Source organism: Coregonus lavaretus, assembly GCF_964263955.1.
Source record: "Coregonus lavaretus genome assembly, chromosome: 17".
Classification (NCBI taxonomy): domain Eukaryota; kingdom Metazoa; phylum Chordata; class Actinopteri; order Salmoniformes; family Salmonidae; genus Coregonus; species Coregonus lavaretus.
The window spans coordinates 15,984,301-15,998,689 of NC_140004.1; the positions used below are offsets into that span (position 1 = coordinate 15,984,301).

Here is a 14,389-nt window from a genome sequence, read left to right on the forward strand (position 1 = left end):
TACAATTGGCCTCATGGTGAAATCAATGAGCAGTTTCCTTCCTCTCCAGCAACTGAGTTAGGAAGGACACCTGTATCTTTGCAGTGACTGGGTGTATTGATACACCATCCAAAGCCTAATCAATCATTTTTATCTATCTAACAATCGGTGCCAGTATTTGCAAGGCATTGGAAAACCTCCTTGGTCTTTGTGCTTGAATATGTGCTTGAAGTTCACTACCTGACTGAGGGACCTTACAGATAACTGTACTGTATGTGTGGGGTACAGAGATGGGGCAGTCATTAAAAAATCATGTTAACCACAAGTATTGCACATAGAGTGAGTCCATGCAACGTATTATGTGATTTGTTAAGCAAATGTGTATTCCTGAACTTATTTAGGCTTGCCATAACAAAGGGGTTGAATACTTATTGACTCACAACTTTTCAGCTTTTCATTTTTAATTAATTTGTAAAAATGTCTAAAAACAAAATTACACTTTGACATTATGGGATATTGTGTGTAGATTAGTGACACAAAATCTAAATGTAATTTTAAATTCATTCTGTATCACAACAAAATGTTGAATACTTTCTGAAGGCACTGTAGATATGTATAAGCTACCTAGGGAGTAGATATGTATAAGCTACCTAGGGAGTAGAGGTCTTCTCCAACTTTTTGGACACGGATCGGAACGGACCTGAAGACGATCAGACCCAGACCCGATTGGACCCGGAGTTGTTTTTTTCATTTTTTTGTATTTTTTTCTTCCCAATTTCAATCTTGTCTCATTGCTGCAACTCCCCAACAGGCTCGGGAGGCGAAGGTCGAGTCATCCGAAACATGACCCGCAAAACCAGGCTTCTTAACACCCGCCCGCTTAACCCAGAAGCCAGCCGCACCAATGTGTCGGAGGAAACACTGTTCAACTGATGACCGAGGTCAGCCTGCAGGCGCCCGGCCCGCCACAAGAAGTTGCTAGTGCGTAAAGCCCCCCCCGTCCAAACCATCCCCTAACCTGGACGACGCTGGGCCAATTGTGCGCCGCCCTATGGGACTCCCGATCACCGCCGGTTGTGATACAGCCAGGGATCTAACCCGGGTCTGTAGTGACGCCTCTAGCACTGCAAATGCAGTGCCTTAGATCGCTGCGCCACTCGGGAGTCCCCCCAGAGTTTTTTTTATGGGGACCCGCACCCGAACAGACCTGAGAACAATCGGACCCAATCCCGACTGGAACCGAGGACAGTCGGACCTAGACCCGACCCGAACCTGAATGGACCCGAGAACAACTGGACCTAGACCCGACCCGTAACCTAACAGGTCCGATTGGACCAGACTGACAAAAAAAATATGTTTATCAGTCAAGTTGCTCTTCTGGTTAAGAATAGGTATTTATATGTTGGCTAGGCCTTCTATACGTCAATAAATTTACCTTAATTAGCGTAAAATGAATATTCTATAGGCTATGCAGAGCCATGGTCGGGTCCATTCGGGTCCACTCAGGTCTATCAGCTGTAGTTAGATAGACCCGAGACATTGACATTCAAACAGAACCCGACCTGGACCCGAGGCACAAGTTAGAATTTTGGACCCGGACCCTCTCTGGTCCCAATGTCGGCTCTCAGGTATTCGGGTTCGGGTGGACCCGTGAAGACCTCTACTAGGGAGTCTATGTAGGACTAGTAGGTTTATAGTAACCTTTTTTACCCCAAACCATGCTGTGATTTTATTTGATCACAGAGACAAGATCTAACCTTCTACTGCGTAATTTATGCAATGGGGGTTTTATTGAGTCGAACCCTCTTGTACAAGAAGACCTCAAAGAATACAGTGACTGTATGTTTTACAGATAGCCAGGAGATGGTGCTGCTACTCTTTTACATTCCACTGCATCTGTGTCCTGTCTCACCTGATCTTGTTGCGAGCTAGCCCTACTGCCGCCAGATGGCGCTATAGTGCCGTCTGGCAGCAGTAGGGCGAGTTGCTAGCAGCAGTGTGACAAGTCTGAAACTTGAGCATACATTTGATATGTGCCACTAATTTATGAAATTGAATGCTAAAATGGTATAGAAAAAGTGCAGCTTTTACGTGTAATTCATATCCCTGTGCGCCATACGTAAATGCTAATTGTCAGATTTGTCGCAATAAAGGTTGAAAAAAGTGTTATTGAATATTAGAAAACTATTAAACTATCATGAAATACGTTTGAAATGACTCTAAAGATAAGATTCGACAATAAATATAATGTTCAAGTTCATGTCAAGTGTGTGTGCAAATTGCCCCTCCCATGTGTGGAGAAGATAAGATTGGTGGATGATGATTTACCGCTGATGTGCAGAGTTGAGGACTAGTGTGTGGACAGCGCCTTATCAGCTTTGAAAACGGATTGTTGCGCATATTACAGCAACAACATATTCGACGTGGGTCTGTGGCAATGGAGCCCTAATATCTCGTGCGGATGTCCTACTTTATGGATTTAGTAATACTGTAACCGATCTTCTTGTCATTCGACATCAACAGTTGTGCTGAGGGATTATTTATCTGTTATCAAGCACCTAGGAGAAAAATGTGGAGATTTACGAATTTATTAGCTTGCCTACTGGTGGTGTGTAAAGATGTCACTGCGCAGAGTAAGGTAAGTTATGGGCATGAGTTTGGTATGACTTGGTTATAGACTAATAACACCTGTATAATGCTGCAATGGCACAAGTAAGTAAGGAACTCCCCCATGTTTAATGGATCTGATTCCTTATGATAAAACGTTAATACGAATGTTTCATCCCTGTCCTGCAGCTCTTCTACAGTACATGTATTATTGTTATCTTAATATCTGAACATCAATGTTTTATGCACTCTTAAAAAAACATATTATCCCACTTTAAAGTCAACGTATTTCAACAAAATGATTGCACAATTTGCGCAAAATAGCCTAGTTAATTCGTTCACGTGCGCGAAGACGCGATCGATGCTCTTGTGACACGAGGTTGTTGAAAGTGGGGAGCAGTTTGCATAACAAACAGTACATATTATGCTATTCCAATAGTCCATTTGATTTCCAAATTAGAATGCCCAGTCCGAATAGATGTCCTTACTGAACATGACATCAGCCTTCTTGGTTTATAAGTATAGGCTTTGAATCACCTTATTACACATCAGACTAAGTAACCATTACATTAGGTTTCCCCATTAAGTATCCAACTCCCCAAGGTTGTCTCGGAGACTGGGGTAACAGACAGGGATCAGCCATTATTGAGGCAACCCTGGAGCAATTAAGGTTAAGTTTCTTGCTCAAGGGCAGAGCGACATATTTTTCACCTAGTTGGCTCAGGGATTCAAACTAGCAACCTTTCGGTTACTGGCCCAATGCTCTAACCCCCTCAAATTCGACTCTGGACCTAGAAGCCAGTTCCACTGCATTTTTTCATTGTTCCCTTCTAAACAGGGACTGATTTAGACCTGGAACACCAGGTGAGTGCAGTGAATTATCAGATAGAACAGAAAACCAGCAGGCTCCTGACCTCGTAGGGAAAGAGTTGAATACCCCTGCGAGTCTGACCACTAGGCTACCTGGCGACCTCTATGGGGGTGCCACAGGGTTCAATTCTCGGGCCGACTTTATTCTCTGTGTATATCAATGATGTCGCTCTTGCTGCTGGTGACGCTCGGATCCAGCTCTATGCGGACGACACCGTTTTGTATACATCTGGCCCTTCATTGGACACTGTTAACAAACCTCCAAACGAGCTTCAACGCCATACAACACTCCTTCCGTAGCCTCCAACTGCTCTTAAACACTACTAAAACTAAATGCATGCTCTTCAACCGAACGCTGCTTGCACCCGCCCACCAGACTAGAATCACTACTCTCGGCGGGTCTGACCTAGAGTATGTGGACAACTACAAATACCTAGGTGTCTGGTTAAACTGTAAACTCTCCTTCCAGATTCACATTAAGCTTCTCCAATCAAAAGTTAGATCTAGAATCGGCTTCCTATTTCGCAACAAAGCCTCCTTCACTCATGCTGCCAAACATGCTCTCATAAAACTGGCTCCAGGTCATCTATAAATCACTGCTAGGCAAATCCCAGTCTTATCTTAACTCACTGGTCACCATAGCAACACCCACCCGTAGTATGCGTTCCAGCAGGTATATCTCACTGGTCATCCCCAAAGCCAACACCTCCTTTGGCCACCATTCCTTCCAGTTCTCTGCTGCCAATGACTGGAACGAACTGCAAAAATCTCTGAAGCTGGAGACTCTTATCTCCCTCACTAACTTTAAGCGTCAGTTGTCAGAGCAGCTTACCGATCACTGCACCTGTACACAGCCATTCTGAAATTAGCCCACCCAACTACCTCATCCCCATATTGTTATTTATTTTGCTAATTTGCACCCCAGTATCTCTATTTGCAATCATCTTTTGCACATCTATCATTCCAGTGTTAATACGAAATTTTAACTATTTTGCACTATGGCCTATTTATTGCCTTACCTCCATAACTTACTACATTCGCACACACTGTATATATATTTTCTGTTGTATTTTTGACTTTATGTTTTGTTTACCCCATATGTAACTCTGTGTTGTTGTTTTTATCGCACTGCTGTGCTTTATAATAATAATAATAATAATATGCCATTTAGTAGACGCTTTTATCCAAAGCGACTTACAGTCATGCGTGCATACATTTTTGTTTATCTTGGCCAGGTCGCAGTTGTAAATGAGAACTTGTTCTCAACTGGCTTACCTGGTTAAATAAAGGTTAAATAAATAAAACCATTTTTTTTTTAAAGTACGGCCTGATGCCAGATTAAATGTGGGAAGAGATGGCAGCCAGTGGGGTAACAGTTATGTCTGCCCTGCCTTGTTTGCACAGATGCTGACTTCAGTAACCCCTCTCTCATAGAACTGCATTCCCCTGAGGAGAGTCTAATCCCTGCTCCCCACATGGTTCTGAGTGAATGACTACTTCCCCCTGCTGTAGAAAAAAACATGGGCACAAGACAAGACGCACACAACCACATGAAGGTTGTCTAGCAGATTTTATTCTTTGTGCATGAGAGGACGTGTGCTACATTTAGAACAATGAGCACAGGTGTCATGCGTTCGCATCATGGTATTTGTGTCCTCTCAAGAACAGTGGAGTGTAAAATTGCTCATAACAATGATAATCCCTTATTATTACAATGATCATCAAATGTATTGAGGGCAACAACTTAGACAACTTATAACTCAGGATTCAAGTGGGCTGTACAATAGCCAAGGCCTTCTGTCAAAGGATAAAAAAAAATGGATGAGAGCTGCCCACCACTAATATGCATGTCAATCTCTCATGGCTCAAAGTGGAGAGATTGACTTCATCACTACTTGTTTTTGTAAGAAGTGTTGGCATGCTGAATGCACAGAGGAGTCTGTTTAAACTACTAGCACACAGCATACCCCACAAGACATGCCACCAAAGGTTTCTTCACGTTCCCCAAGTCAAGAACAGACTATGGGAGGCGCACAGTACTACATAGAGCCATGGCTACATGGAACTCTATTCCACATCAGGTAACTGATGCAAGCAGTAGAATCTGATATTTTTTTAAATATAAAAATACACCTTATGGAACAGCGGGGACTGTGAAAAGACACACACACAGGCACAGACACACATACACATGGATTTTGTATTGTAGATATGTGGTAGTAGAGTAGTGGCCTGAGGGCACACACTTAATGTGTTGTGAAAAGTGTTATGAAATGTAATGTCATGTAATATTTTTAATTGTATATAACTGCCTTAATGTTGCTGGACCCCAGGAAGAGTATCTGCTGCCTTGGCAGCAGCCAATGGGGTTCCTTAATAAATACAAATATATACAAATACAAAAGCACAGTATAGGATCACTAACAAACTTGTGATTGATTTTAGCATGGCTATGGTTCTCTCTGTTCTCTGTGAGACATCTCATGTGCCTGTCTTATGTGCTGCCTGGATGCCCTCTGTCCCCTGCCCGTCCCATTGGACATGTCCTGCCAAGCCTACAGTGTCATGGCCCACTGGAGGCACTGAGATGATTGTGAGACAAAGCCATCTCAGAGGAGGACACAGAGGGCGTGATGGTGTGGGAACAGGCGTGTGCACCTGCCCCTTGTTTTGGTTGTAAACAAACCCAGGAATATCGCCGAGAGGTCCTTGAGAGGGCGGAGAGAGAGACGGACACAGAGACGTAGGGAGGAGAACCACAGAACGCCCCTCTGTCAGAGTAATTAACTAACGAGACCTGGTGTGTCACTGGGACTTAATGAGTTCATGAAACTCGATGTGTCAGTCTGTCTGTCTGTCTGGGGGACTCAGTGGCCCCAGGCCTCAGTGCAGCTGGGAGAGGGCTCTCATTCTGAACAGCAGGAAATGAAGGAGAAAGTGACACAGACCACAACAGCAAACAAAAAGCAATCTCCCTTTCCCTCTGAGCGATGTAATGTAGGAGAAAACTAACACAAAGAGAGCTGAAATTGTAATTACAAGCCCTATTTGTCTGAACCCTTCATCTAAGGATGCTCCATACAGAACATGGCTGCCAGAGGACCACATGGCCAAAGGGAAGTATGTTTCACCCATTCTCTGCACCATCTGCCTTCCACCTGTTTTCACAGTCTGCATTAACTGTATGTCTCCTTGGCTGTGTTTACACAGGCAGCCCAATTCTGATCTTTTGACCAATCAGATCAGCTCTGAAAAAGATCTGATGTGAATAGATCTGATGTGATTGGTCAAAATACCAATTAGTGGGGGGGGGGGGGGGGGGGGGTGGGGGGGGGGGGGGGGGGGGAGGCTGCCTGTGTAAACGCAGCCTATGTGCCTGACTGCTATGATGTGAGTTTGTGCCTAATGAGGAGCAAGCTGGGTCTTCCTGTTAGTTCCACACAGGAGAGAAAGGATATCCCCACTGGGCACACACTTGTTGAATCAATGTTGTTTCCATGTCATTTCAAGGAATAGACATTGAATTGACGCCTGTGCCCAGTGGGTCTCCTTCAGCTGGCATTTTCTCACAAGCAGCATCTATCACGTCCATGGTCCTTCACTGTGTTTTATGGTGGAAAAAAAAGTCAAGGTAAAGGTTTGATACAATTGTACAATCATGTGGAATACTAGACACTGATCTATGTTTTTCCCTAAGAGCAATCTATCCGTTCCATCAATCTATCCAGTGGGCCCTTTCAAACATCTGGCTCCCAAAACAACAGCATCTGGGGAGGAAAGCAATGGCAACCAGCTAATTCCATTCATGACTGAGGTTCCAGACATGCGCTGATAATTAAGAGATAACTGTTTACAGATAAATCATCTTAACTGTTACACAGATTAGCTGATTCTCTCTCTCTTACATCGCCTTTTTTATCCACCACTCTTTCTCTCTACCTCACTCTTCTCTCATTAGGATCAATCAGTAGTAGCCACTGAGGTTAACCAAAAGGTTCTGAGTGTGCTCGGTCGGACACATTATGGCTACGTTTACACAGCCAATTATTGGCAAAAGATCTGATCTGATTGGTCAAAAGACCAATTAGTGGCAAAAGATCAGAAATGGGCTGCCTGTGTACACGCAGCAAGCCCTAGATGGAATGTGGATGTGTACCCCCAAAAGCAGCAAGTGCTCAGTAAGCTTGTGTCCAGCTAATTAACGTCCCAGTGCTAATGCCCGTTTCTGTTCAGGTTAGGGACTGCAATCTCATGGTTCATCTCCAGGCTGAAAGCTTAAGTTTCCTTTTGCAGTCCAGGTTCAGATTTACAGTGGCAGTAAGACTGTTTATCATAAGCAATACTAATTAGATTAGGAATCAGGTGGACTTTCTGGACAAGAATTTGGACTCCAGATTTGTCTGTAATGTTTAGACTGGAGAGCAAGGTGAGACATCAGGGAATTTAAATGAATAGTTCAGATATCTTCATAGGTCAAAAGTTATCTTAAAGTCAAGCTGAGTCAATATTCCAGTATCTGTTGTGTAAACCCAGATTTATGGATTAGGGCCATCGAATTCCAATTTATTAGATGATGATTCTGAAATGAGCTTTCTCTTTAACATTTTTCTACCCTGAAATATTATTGCTTTGATTTATTCATCAGAAAAACCCTTTCCAAGCGTGAATACTGTGTGGATTCATTCCCATCACTGTAATAGTCATACTAAGTAGTTTTTATCTACCAGTTTACCTCAGAAACAGCTTACTGAGTTGATTGTCTTTGAAGTGGACAACACCTGGAACAGGGTCTGTTCTTGATCTATTTATATTAATAAACGTTTCTGGAAAGTATCCTACATTAATTATCTCGTTTGTGAAAGCTACAGTGCCATTGTTAAGTCCACATGCCATAGGCCTATTAACAGCATGCAGATGGCCTGAACAATTATACAAAACCTACGGTCTGAAACGGACATCCTTGTTTATATGGACCAAGGTTAGTGTTTCAGTAACACTTAAGGCCATCATAGAATAACATTGGTTTTCTGTGTTTAAAAATAATCCTAACAAGCACCTGGAATATGCCAGCCATTGTGTGCAATGAATCTTGTTTTTAGCAGTTGTGGACACAATTGATATTTCACTTAGTCACTGTAAGAGTGGGTGCTGCCTTCAGTGAGTGAGTGATCTAATCATGTACTGTGGTCTGTGGAGTGTGTGAATGTGAAACTGTGCAGTTGGGTCCCTTCCACCTATTGTGCAGACCAAAGTTTGTGTTTGGGTCCTATTCTTTTGACCTGAAACCTGACCGCTCTCAGAGGTCAAAGCCTACGGCTCCAAACTCAAAGCATGCGTTAAGCTCTTAACAGTCTTAATTACGAACGCTCTGAGGTCTGTTGTCTGCTCTCATACTGGAAGTTCACTTGGCATGGGATGCTAAATGAACAGAGCGAGGACAATAACGGTTCTCATAGCCAATATCATTTAGCTTTCTTTATAATTAGGACAGCTGACGTCCAACTTGCTCCAGTCTGTGTACAGTAAAGAGGGTTGATAGGGACGAGGCTGCAAATGAATGGTGTGTTCTAACTCTTCCCTGTTTATCAATACACAAATGCACACTATCACAAATACAGGTGACGAGGAGGCAACCAAACCCGATCAAGCTGGCAAGAATTCCACTAGGTTTGCCATACTTAGTTGGTACTAAAAGCATCTTAAGCTGATGTTGCTAAGGAGCAGGCTGGGTTCGCCTGGTTCTGTGGTGGAACAATAAGGCGCAGCAGGGCTGTGGGCACAACCCCTCCAAGGGAACTTTAATCTGCTAATCCACTCTGTTTTCATGTGGTTGTAGCATTTGTCAACCCACTGCCTTTTTCACTTGACATGGGTCAGGAATGGCCGGCCACTATGCACACAGGGGTCCTGCCCCATAATCAAAGACCCCTCTTAGTGTAAGTCTACAGTAATAGAGGGTACTGCCACCCACTCCTGTCACTCAGGCTGCATTCCTCAACTAATGAGCCCACCCACCCCCTCCCTCCTCTCCCTCCCCTCACCAGCCTGCAGGGTCTGGCCTCCATAAACATCTTCACCTCCAGAGACCACTCAGTCACTGGATATTTGTGCACAGTTGTGTTGATGCTCTAAACTTGGGTTTACTCTTTACTGACATTGGCAAGAAGACTTTCTCTCCATATATATTTGCCCAGATCTACAGTTTACGTGCCCAGTGTGGATTTGGTGAAGGACAGGACTGACGATTCTCCCAGAAATACCTTGATTAAGTGCACAGTTGAGATGTTTATCCTGTCTTGATACAATGTGGCAGAGTAAGGGCTCAGATAGATGGACAGACAGAGACACATTTCATTTCAAAGAGATAGGACAGAGACAGACAGAGATAATTATTTAATGAAGAATCTCATGCTGCATTCTTGTGCTGCTGTAAGGGAGATTGGGGTAAGTTGAGCCAAATGGGTACGATGAGTCACCCTTTTTTCTAGGAAACCATACACTAAATTAATAATTTGACCAAATATTTAGGAAGAGGTCATCATTTCATGGAGTCTGTGAAGGAAGAAAGCACATGGAAAAAGTGGTAAGCAAGTTAGGTCCAAAATACAGATTTTCACCAAGTCAAATGAATTTATTGTGTTAGATGTTTCATGATGCTTGTATCTTAACCAAAGTGGATACTTTTAAGATTGTTCTATACATCATTTGGGTTTCTCTATAAGCTTCAATATGAGGTCCTAAACCTAGCATGAAAGTGCATCCTTGTAGCTGTGTGGGCTAATATAATAAAAATGTTTTCCTTGGGGTAAATTGAGCCAATGGTTGCGCCAATGGGAAGTTGAGCAAATTGAAGTGTTTTCTTCTCAGGCTTAATGCAAGGCATTATCCCTGGGATATGAGGCAACAACATGACCTTGCCTATGTTAAAAGTGTTTAAAAAAAAGTACAAAGTGTGTTTAGTTGTTAAAATATGCTTAAAATTATTAAAATACAAAAAAGTGTTTACGCTTGTGTTGAATTGTGTTTGGGAAATAAAGATAGACATGGTTTTAAAAAGCTATTGGTAATACTTCATTCAGTACAGAAATTTGTAGGCGGCTTATTTGATCCTGTACAGTGGCTCAATTTACCCCATACCCGGGGTAAGTTGTGCCAAGAGACCACTTTATTTGGACAAGCTATGTTTTCAAAACTGTCATGTTTTCATGAATTCAGATTATTGTTAGGGATACACACCATGCTGAAATATATTTGAAGTTTTGGAATGGCCTAGTCGAAGTCCAGACCTAATCCCAATTGAGATGTTGTGGCAGGACTTGAAACGAGCAGTTCATGCTTGAAAACCCACAAATGTTGCTGAGTTAAAGCAGTTCTGCATGCAAGTGTGGGCCAAGTGAGAGATTGATTAACAACTACAGGAAGCATTTAGTTGCAGTCATTGCAGCTAAAGGTGGCACAACCAGTTATTGAGTGCAAGGGGGCAATTACTTTTTCACACAGGGGAATTGAGTGTTGCATAACTTTGTTAATTAAATAAGTATAAATTGTTTTGTTATTTGTAAACGCAGGTTCCCTTTATCTAATATTAGGTTTTGGTTGAAGATCTGATAACATGAGTTGTAAAAAAATATGCAAAAGTAGAGAAAATCAGAAAGGGGGCAAATACTTTTTTCACGGCACTGTATGTAGATATCTTTGTCAGAAATAATGCTATATTTCCCTTGACGGAGTGATGTTGAATGTAAAAAATGGTTGAACTTACCCCACTCTCCCCTAAGTGGTACCACATGTGGGCCTGCCTCAGGGTTTATAGAGATCCCTAAATCTCATTGGAGGAAGATGACAGGTTAACCCTGGACAGAGGGTCTGAGAGGGAGCTGGGCCCCAGAAGGTACTGGAAGACGAGCTTAGCATCAGTAGAGTTTAGCGACCCCCTGGCCCTCTACATCAAATCAAATCAAAGTTTATTTGTCACAGTGAAATGCTTACTTATAGGCCCTTCACAACAATGCAGAGAGAAAAAAAAGTTAAATAATAGAAAAATAATAACTTGAGAAATAAATACACAATGAGAAATGATAACTTGGCTGTCCAAAACACCTGCTCTTTCCATGACATAGAATGAGCAGGTGAATCCAGGTGAAAGCTATGATCCCTTATTGATGTCACCTGTTATGTCCACTGCAATCAGTGTAGATGAAGGGGAGGAGACAGATTAAAGAAGGATTTGAGACAATTGAGACATGGATTGTGTATGTGTGCCATTCAGAGGGTGAATGGGCAAAACAAAATATTTAAGTGTCTTTGAACGGGGTATGGTAGTAGGTGCCAGGTGCACCGGTTTGAGTGTGTCAAGAACTGAAACTCTGCTCGGTTTTTCATGCTCAACAGTTTCCTGTGTGTGTCAAGAATGGTCCACCACCCAAAGACATCCAGCCAACTTGACACAACTATGGGAAGCATTGGAGACAATATGGGCCAGGATCCCTGTGGAACGCTTTTGACACATTGTAGAGTCCATGCCCCGTCTAATTGAGGTGTTGATGGCAAACACGACTGTGTTGGTGTGTGTGGACCATGATAATTCCTTAGTGATGTGGACAACGAGGAACTTGAAGCTCTCTATCTGCTCCACTACAGCCCCATTACTGTGGAAGGGGGCGCTCTCGACCTTCCATTTCCTGTAGTCCACGATCAGCTCCTTTGTCTTGCTGACGTTGAGGGAGAGGTTGTTGTCCTGGCACCACACTGCCAGGTCCCTGACCTCCTCCCTGTAGACGTCTCATCGTCGTCAGTGATCAGGCCTACCACCATCGTGTCGTCGGCAAGCTTAATGATGGTGTTGGAGTTCTGCGCGGCCATTCAGTCGTGGGTGAACAGGGACTACAGGAGGGGACTAAGCACGCACCCCTGAGGGGCCCCCGTGTTGTGGGTCAGCGTGGCGGATGTGTTGTTGCCTACCCTCACCACCTGGAAGCTGCCTATCAGGAAGTCCAGGATCCAGTTGCAGAGAGAAGTGTTTACTCCCAATGTCTTTAGCTTAGTGATGAGCTTGGCAGGCACTATGGTGTTGAATGCTGAGCTGTAGTCAATGCACACTATTCTCATGTAGGTGTTGCTTTTGTCCAGGTGGGAAAGGGCAGTGTGGAGTGCAATAGAGATTGCGTCATCTGTGGATTCTTTGGGGCGGTATGCGAATTGGAGTGGGTCCAGGGTGTCTGGGATAATGGTGTTGATGTGAGCCATGACCAGCCTTTCAAAGCTTTTCATGGCTACAGATGTGAGTGCTGCAGGGGGCTAATCATTTACACAGGTTATCTTGGCATTCTTGGGCACAGCGACTATGGTGGTCTGCTTGAATAATGTAGGTATTACAGACTGGGTCAGGGAGAGGTTGAAAATGTCAGTGAAGACACTTGCCAGCTGGTCAGCGCATGCTCTGAGTACGCGTCCTGGTTATCCGTCTGGCCCTGCGGCCTTGTGAATGTTAACCTGTTTAAGGTCTTACTCACATCGGCTATGGAGATCGTGAACAGCTGGTGCACTCATGCATGATTCAGTGTTGCTAGCCTCGAGGCGAGCATAGAAGGTATTTAGCTTGTCTGGTAGGCTTGCATCACTGGACAGCTCGCGGCTGGGTTTCCCTTTGTAATCCCTAATAGTTTGCAAGCCCTGCCACATCCGACAAGCGTCAGAGCCAGTGTAGTAGGATTCAGTCTTGGTCCTGTATTGACGCTTTGCCTGTTTGAAGGTTTCTTCGGAGGACATAGCGTGATTTCTTATAAGCGTCCGGATTAGTGTCCCGCTCCTTGAAAGTCGGCAGCTCTAGCCTTTAGCTAAATGCGGATGTTTTCTGTAATCCATGGCTTCTGGCTGGGGTATGTACGTACGGTCACTGTGGGGACGACGTTATCGATGCACTTATTAATGACGATGGTGACTGATGTGGTAAACTCCTCAATGCCATCGGATGAATCCTGGAACATATTCCAGTCTGTGCTAGCGAAACAGTCCTGTAACTCTTCATCGGACCACTTCCGTATTGAGCGCATCACTGGTACTTCCTGTTTAAGTTTTTGCTTGTAAGCAGGAATCAGGAGGATAGAGTTATGGTCAGATTTGCCAAATGGAGGTCGAGGGAGAGCTTTGTATGCGTCTATGTGTGTGAAGTAAAGTTGATCTAGAGTTTTCTCGCCTCTAGTTGCACAGGTGACATGCTGGTAGAAATGAGGTAAGGCCGATTTCAGTTTTCCTGCATTAAAGTCACCGGCCACCACGACCGGGAGACCGATGAGGCGGTGCACAATTGGCCCAGCGTCATCCGGTGACACATTGGTGCGGTTGGCTTCCGGGTTAAGCGAGCAGTGTGTCAAGAAGCAGTGTGGCTTGGCAGGGTCGTGTTTCGGAGGACGCATGGTTCTCGACCTTCGCCTCTCCCGAGTCCGTACGGGAGATGCAGCGATGGGACCAGACTGTAACTACTAATTGGATATCACGAAATTGGGGAGAAAAAGGGTAAAAAGTACAAACAATTAAAATAAATAAATACCGGCCACTAGGAGCGCCGCCTCTGGGTGAGCATTTTCTTGTTTACTTATGACACTATACAGCTCATTGAGTGTGGTCTTAGTGCTAGTGGTAAATAGACAGCTACGAAAAATATAGACGAAAACTCTCTTGGTAAATAGTATGGTCTACAGCTTATCATGAGGTATTCTAACTCAGGCGAGCAGAACCTTGAGACTTCCTTAATATTAGAGATTGCGCACCAGCTGTTTTTATCAAAGAGACACACACCCCCTCCCCTGAGCCTCCCTGACACCACCATTCTGTCCTGCTGATGTATAGAAAAACCAGCTAGATTTATATTTACCATGTCCTTGTTCAACCACGACTCTGAGAAACATAGGATATTACAGTTCTTTAGATCACG

The 14,389-nt window shown here is 43.8% G+C and overlaps 1 protein-coding gene across 1 annotated transcript in view; it reads left to right on the top strand.

The window, feature by feature from the left end:
- The first annotated feature begins 2,353 nt into the window (after positions 1–2,353).
- LOC311144722 (olfactomedin-like protein 2A) overlaps positions 2,354–14,389 on the top strand; it is a 30,672-nt gene continuing 18,636 nt past the window's right edge. The window contains exon 1 of the mRNA XM_084180817.1: positions 2,354–2,617. Within this exon, the coding sequence (XP_084036943.1) occupies positions 2,549–2,617 (69 nt within the window). The 5' untranslated portion in view covers positions 2,354–2,548. The remainder of the gene's footprint in view (positions 2,618–14,389) is intronic.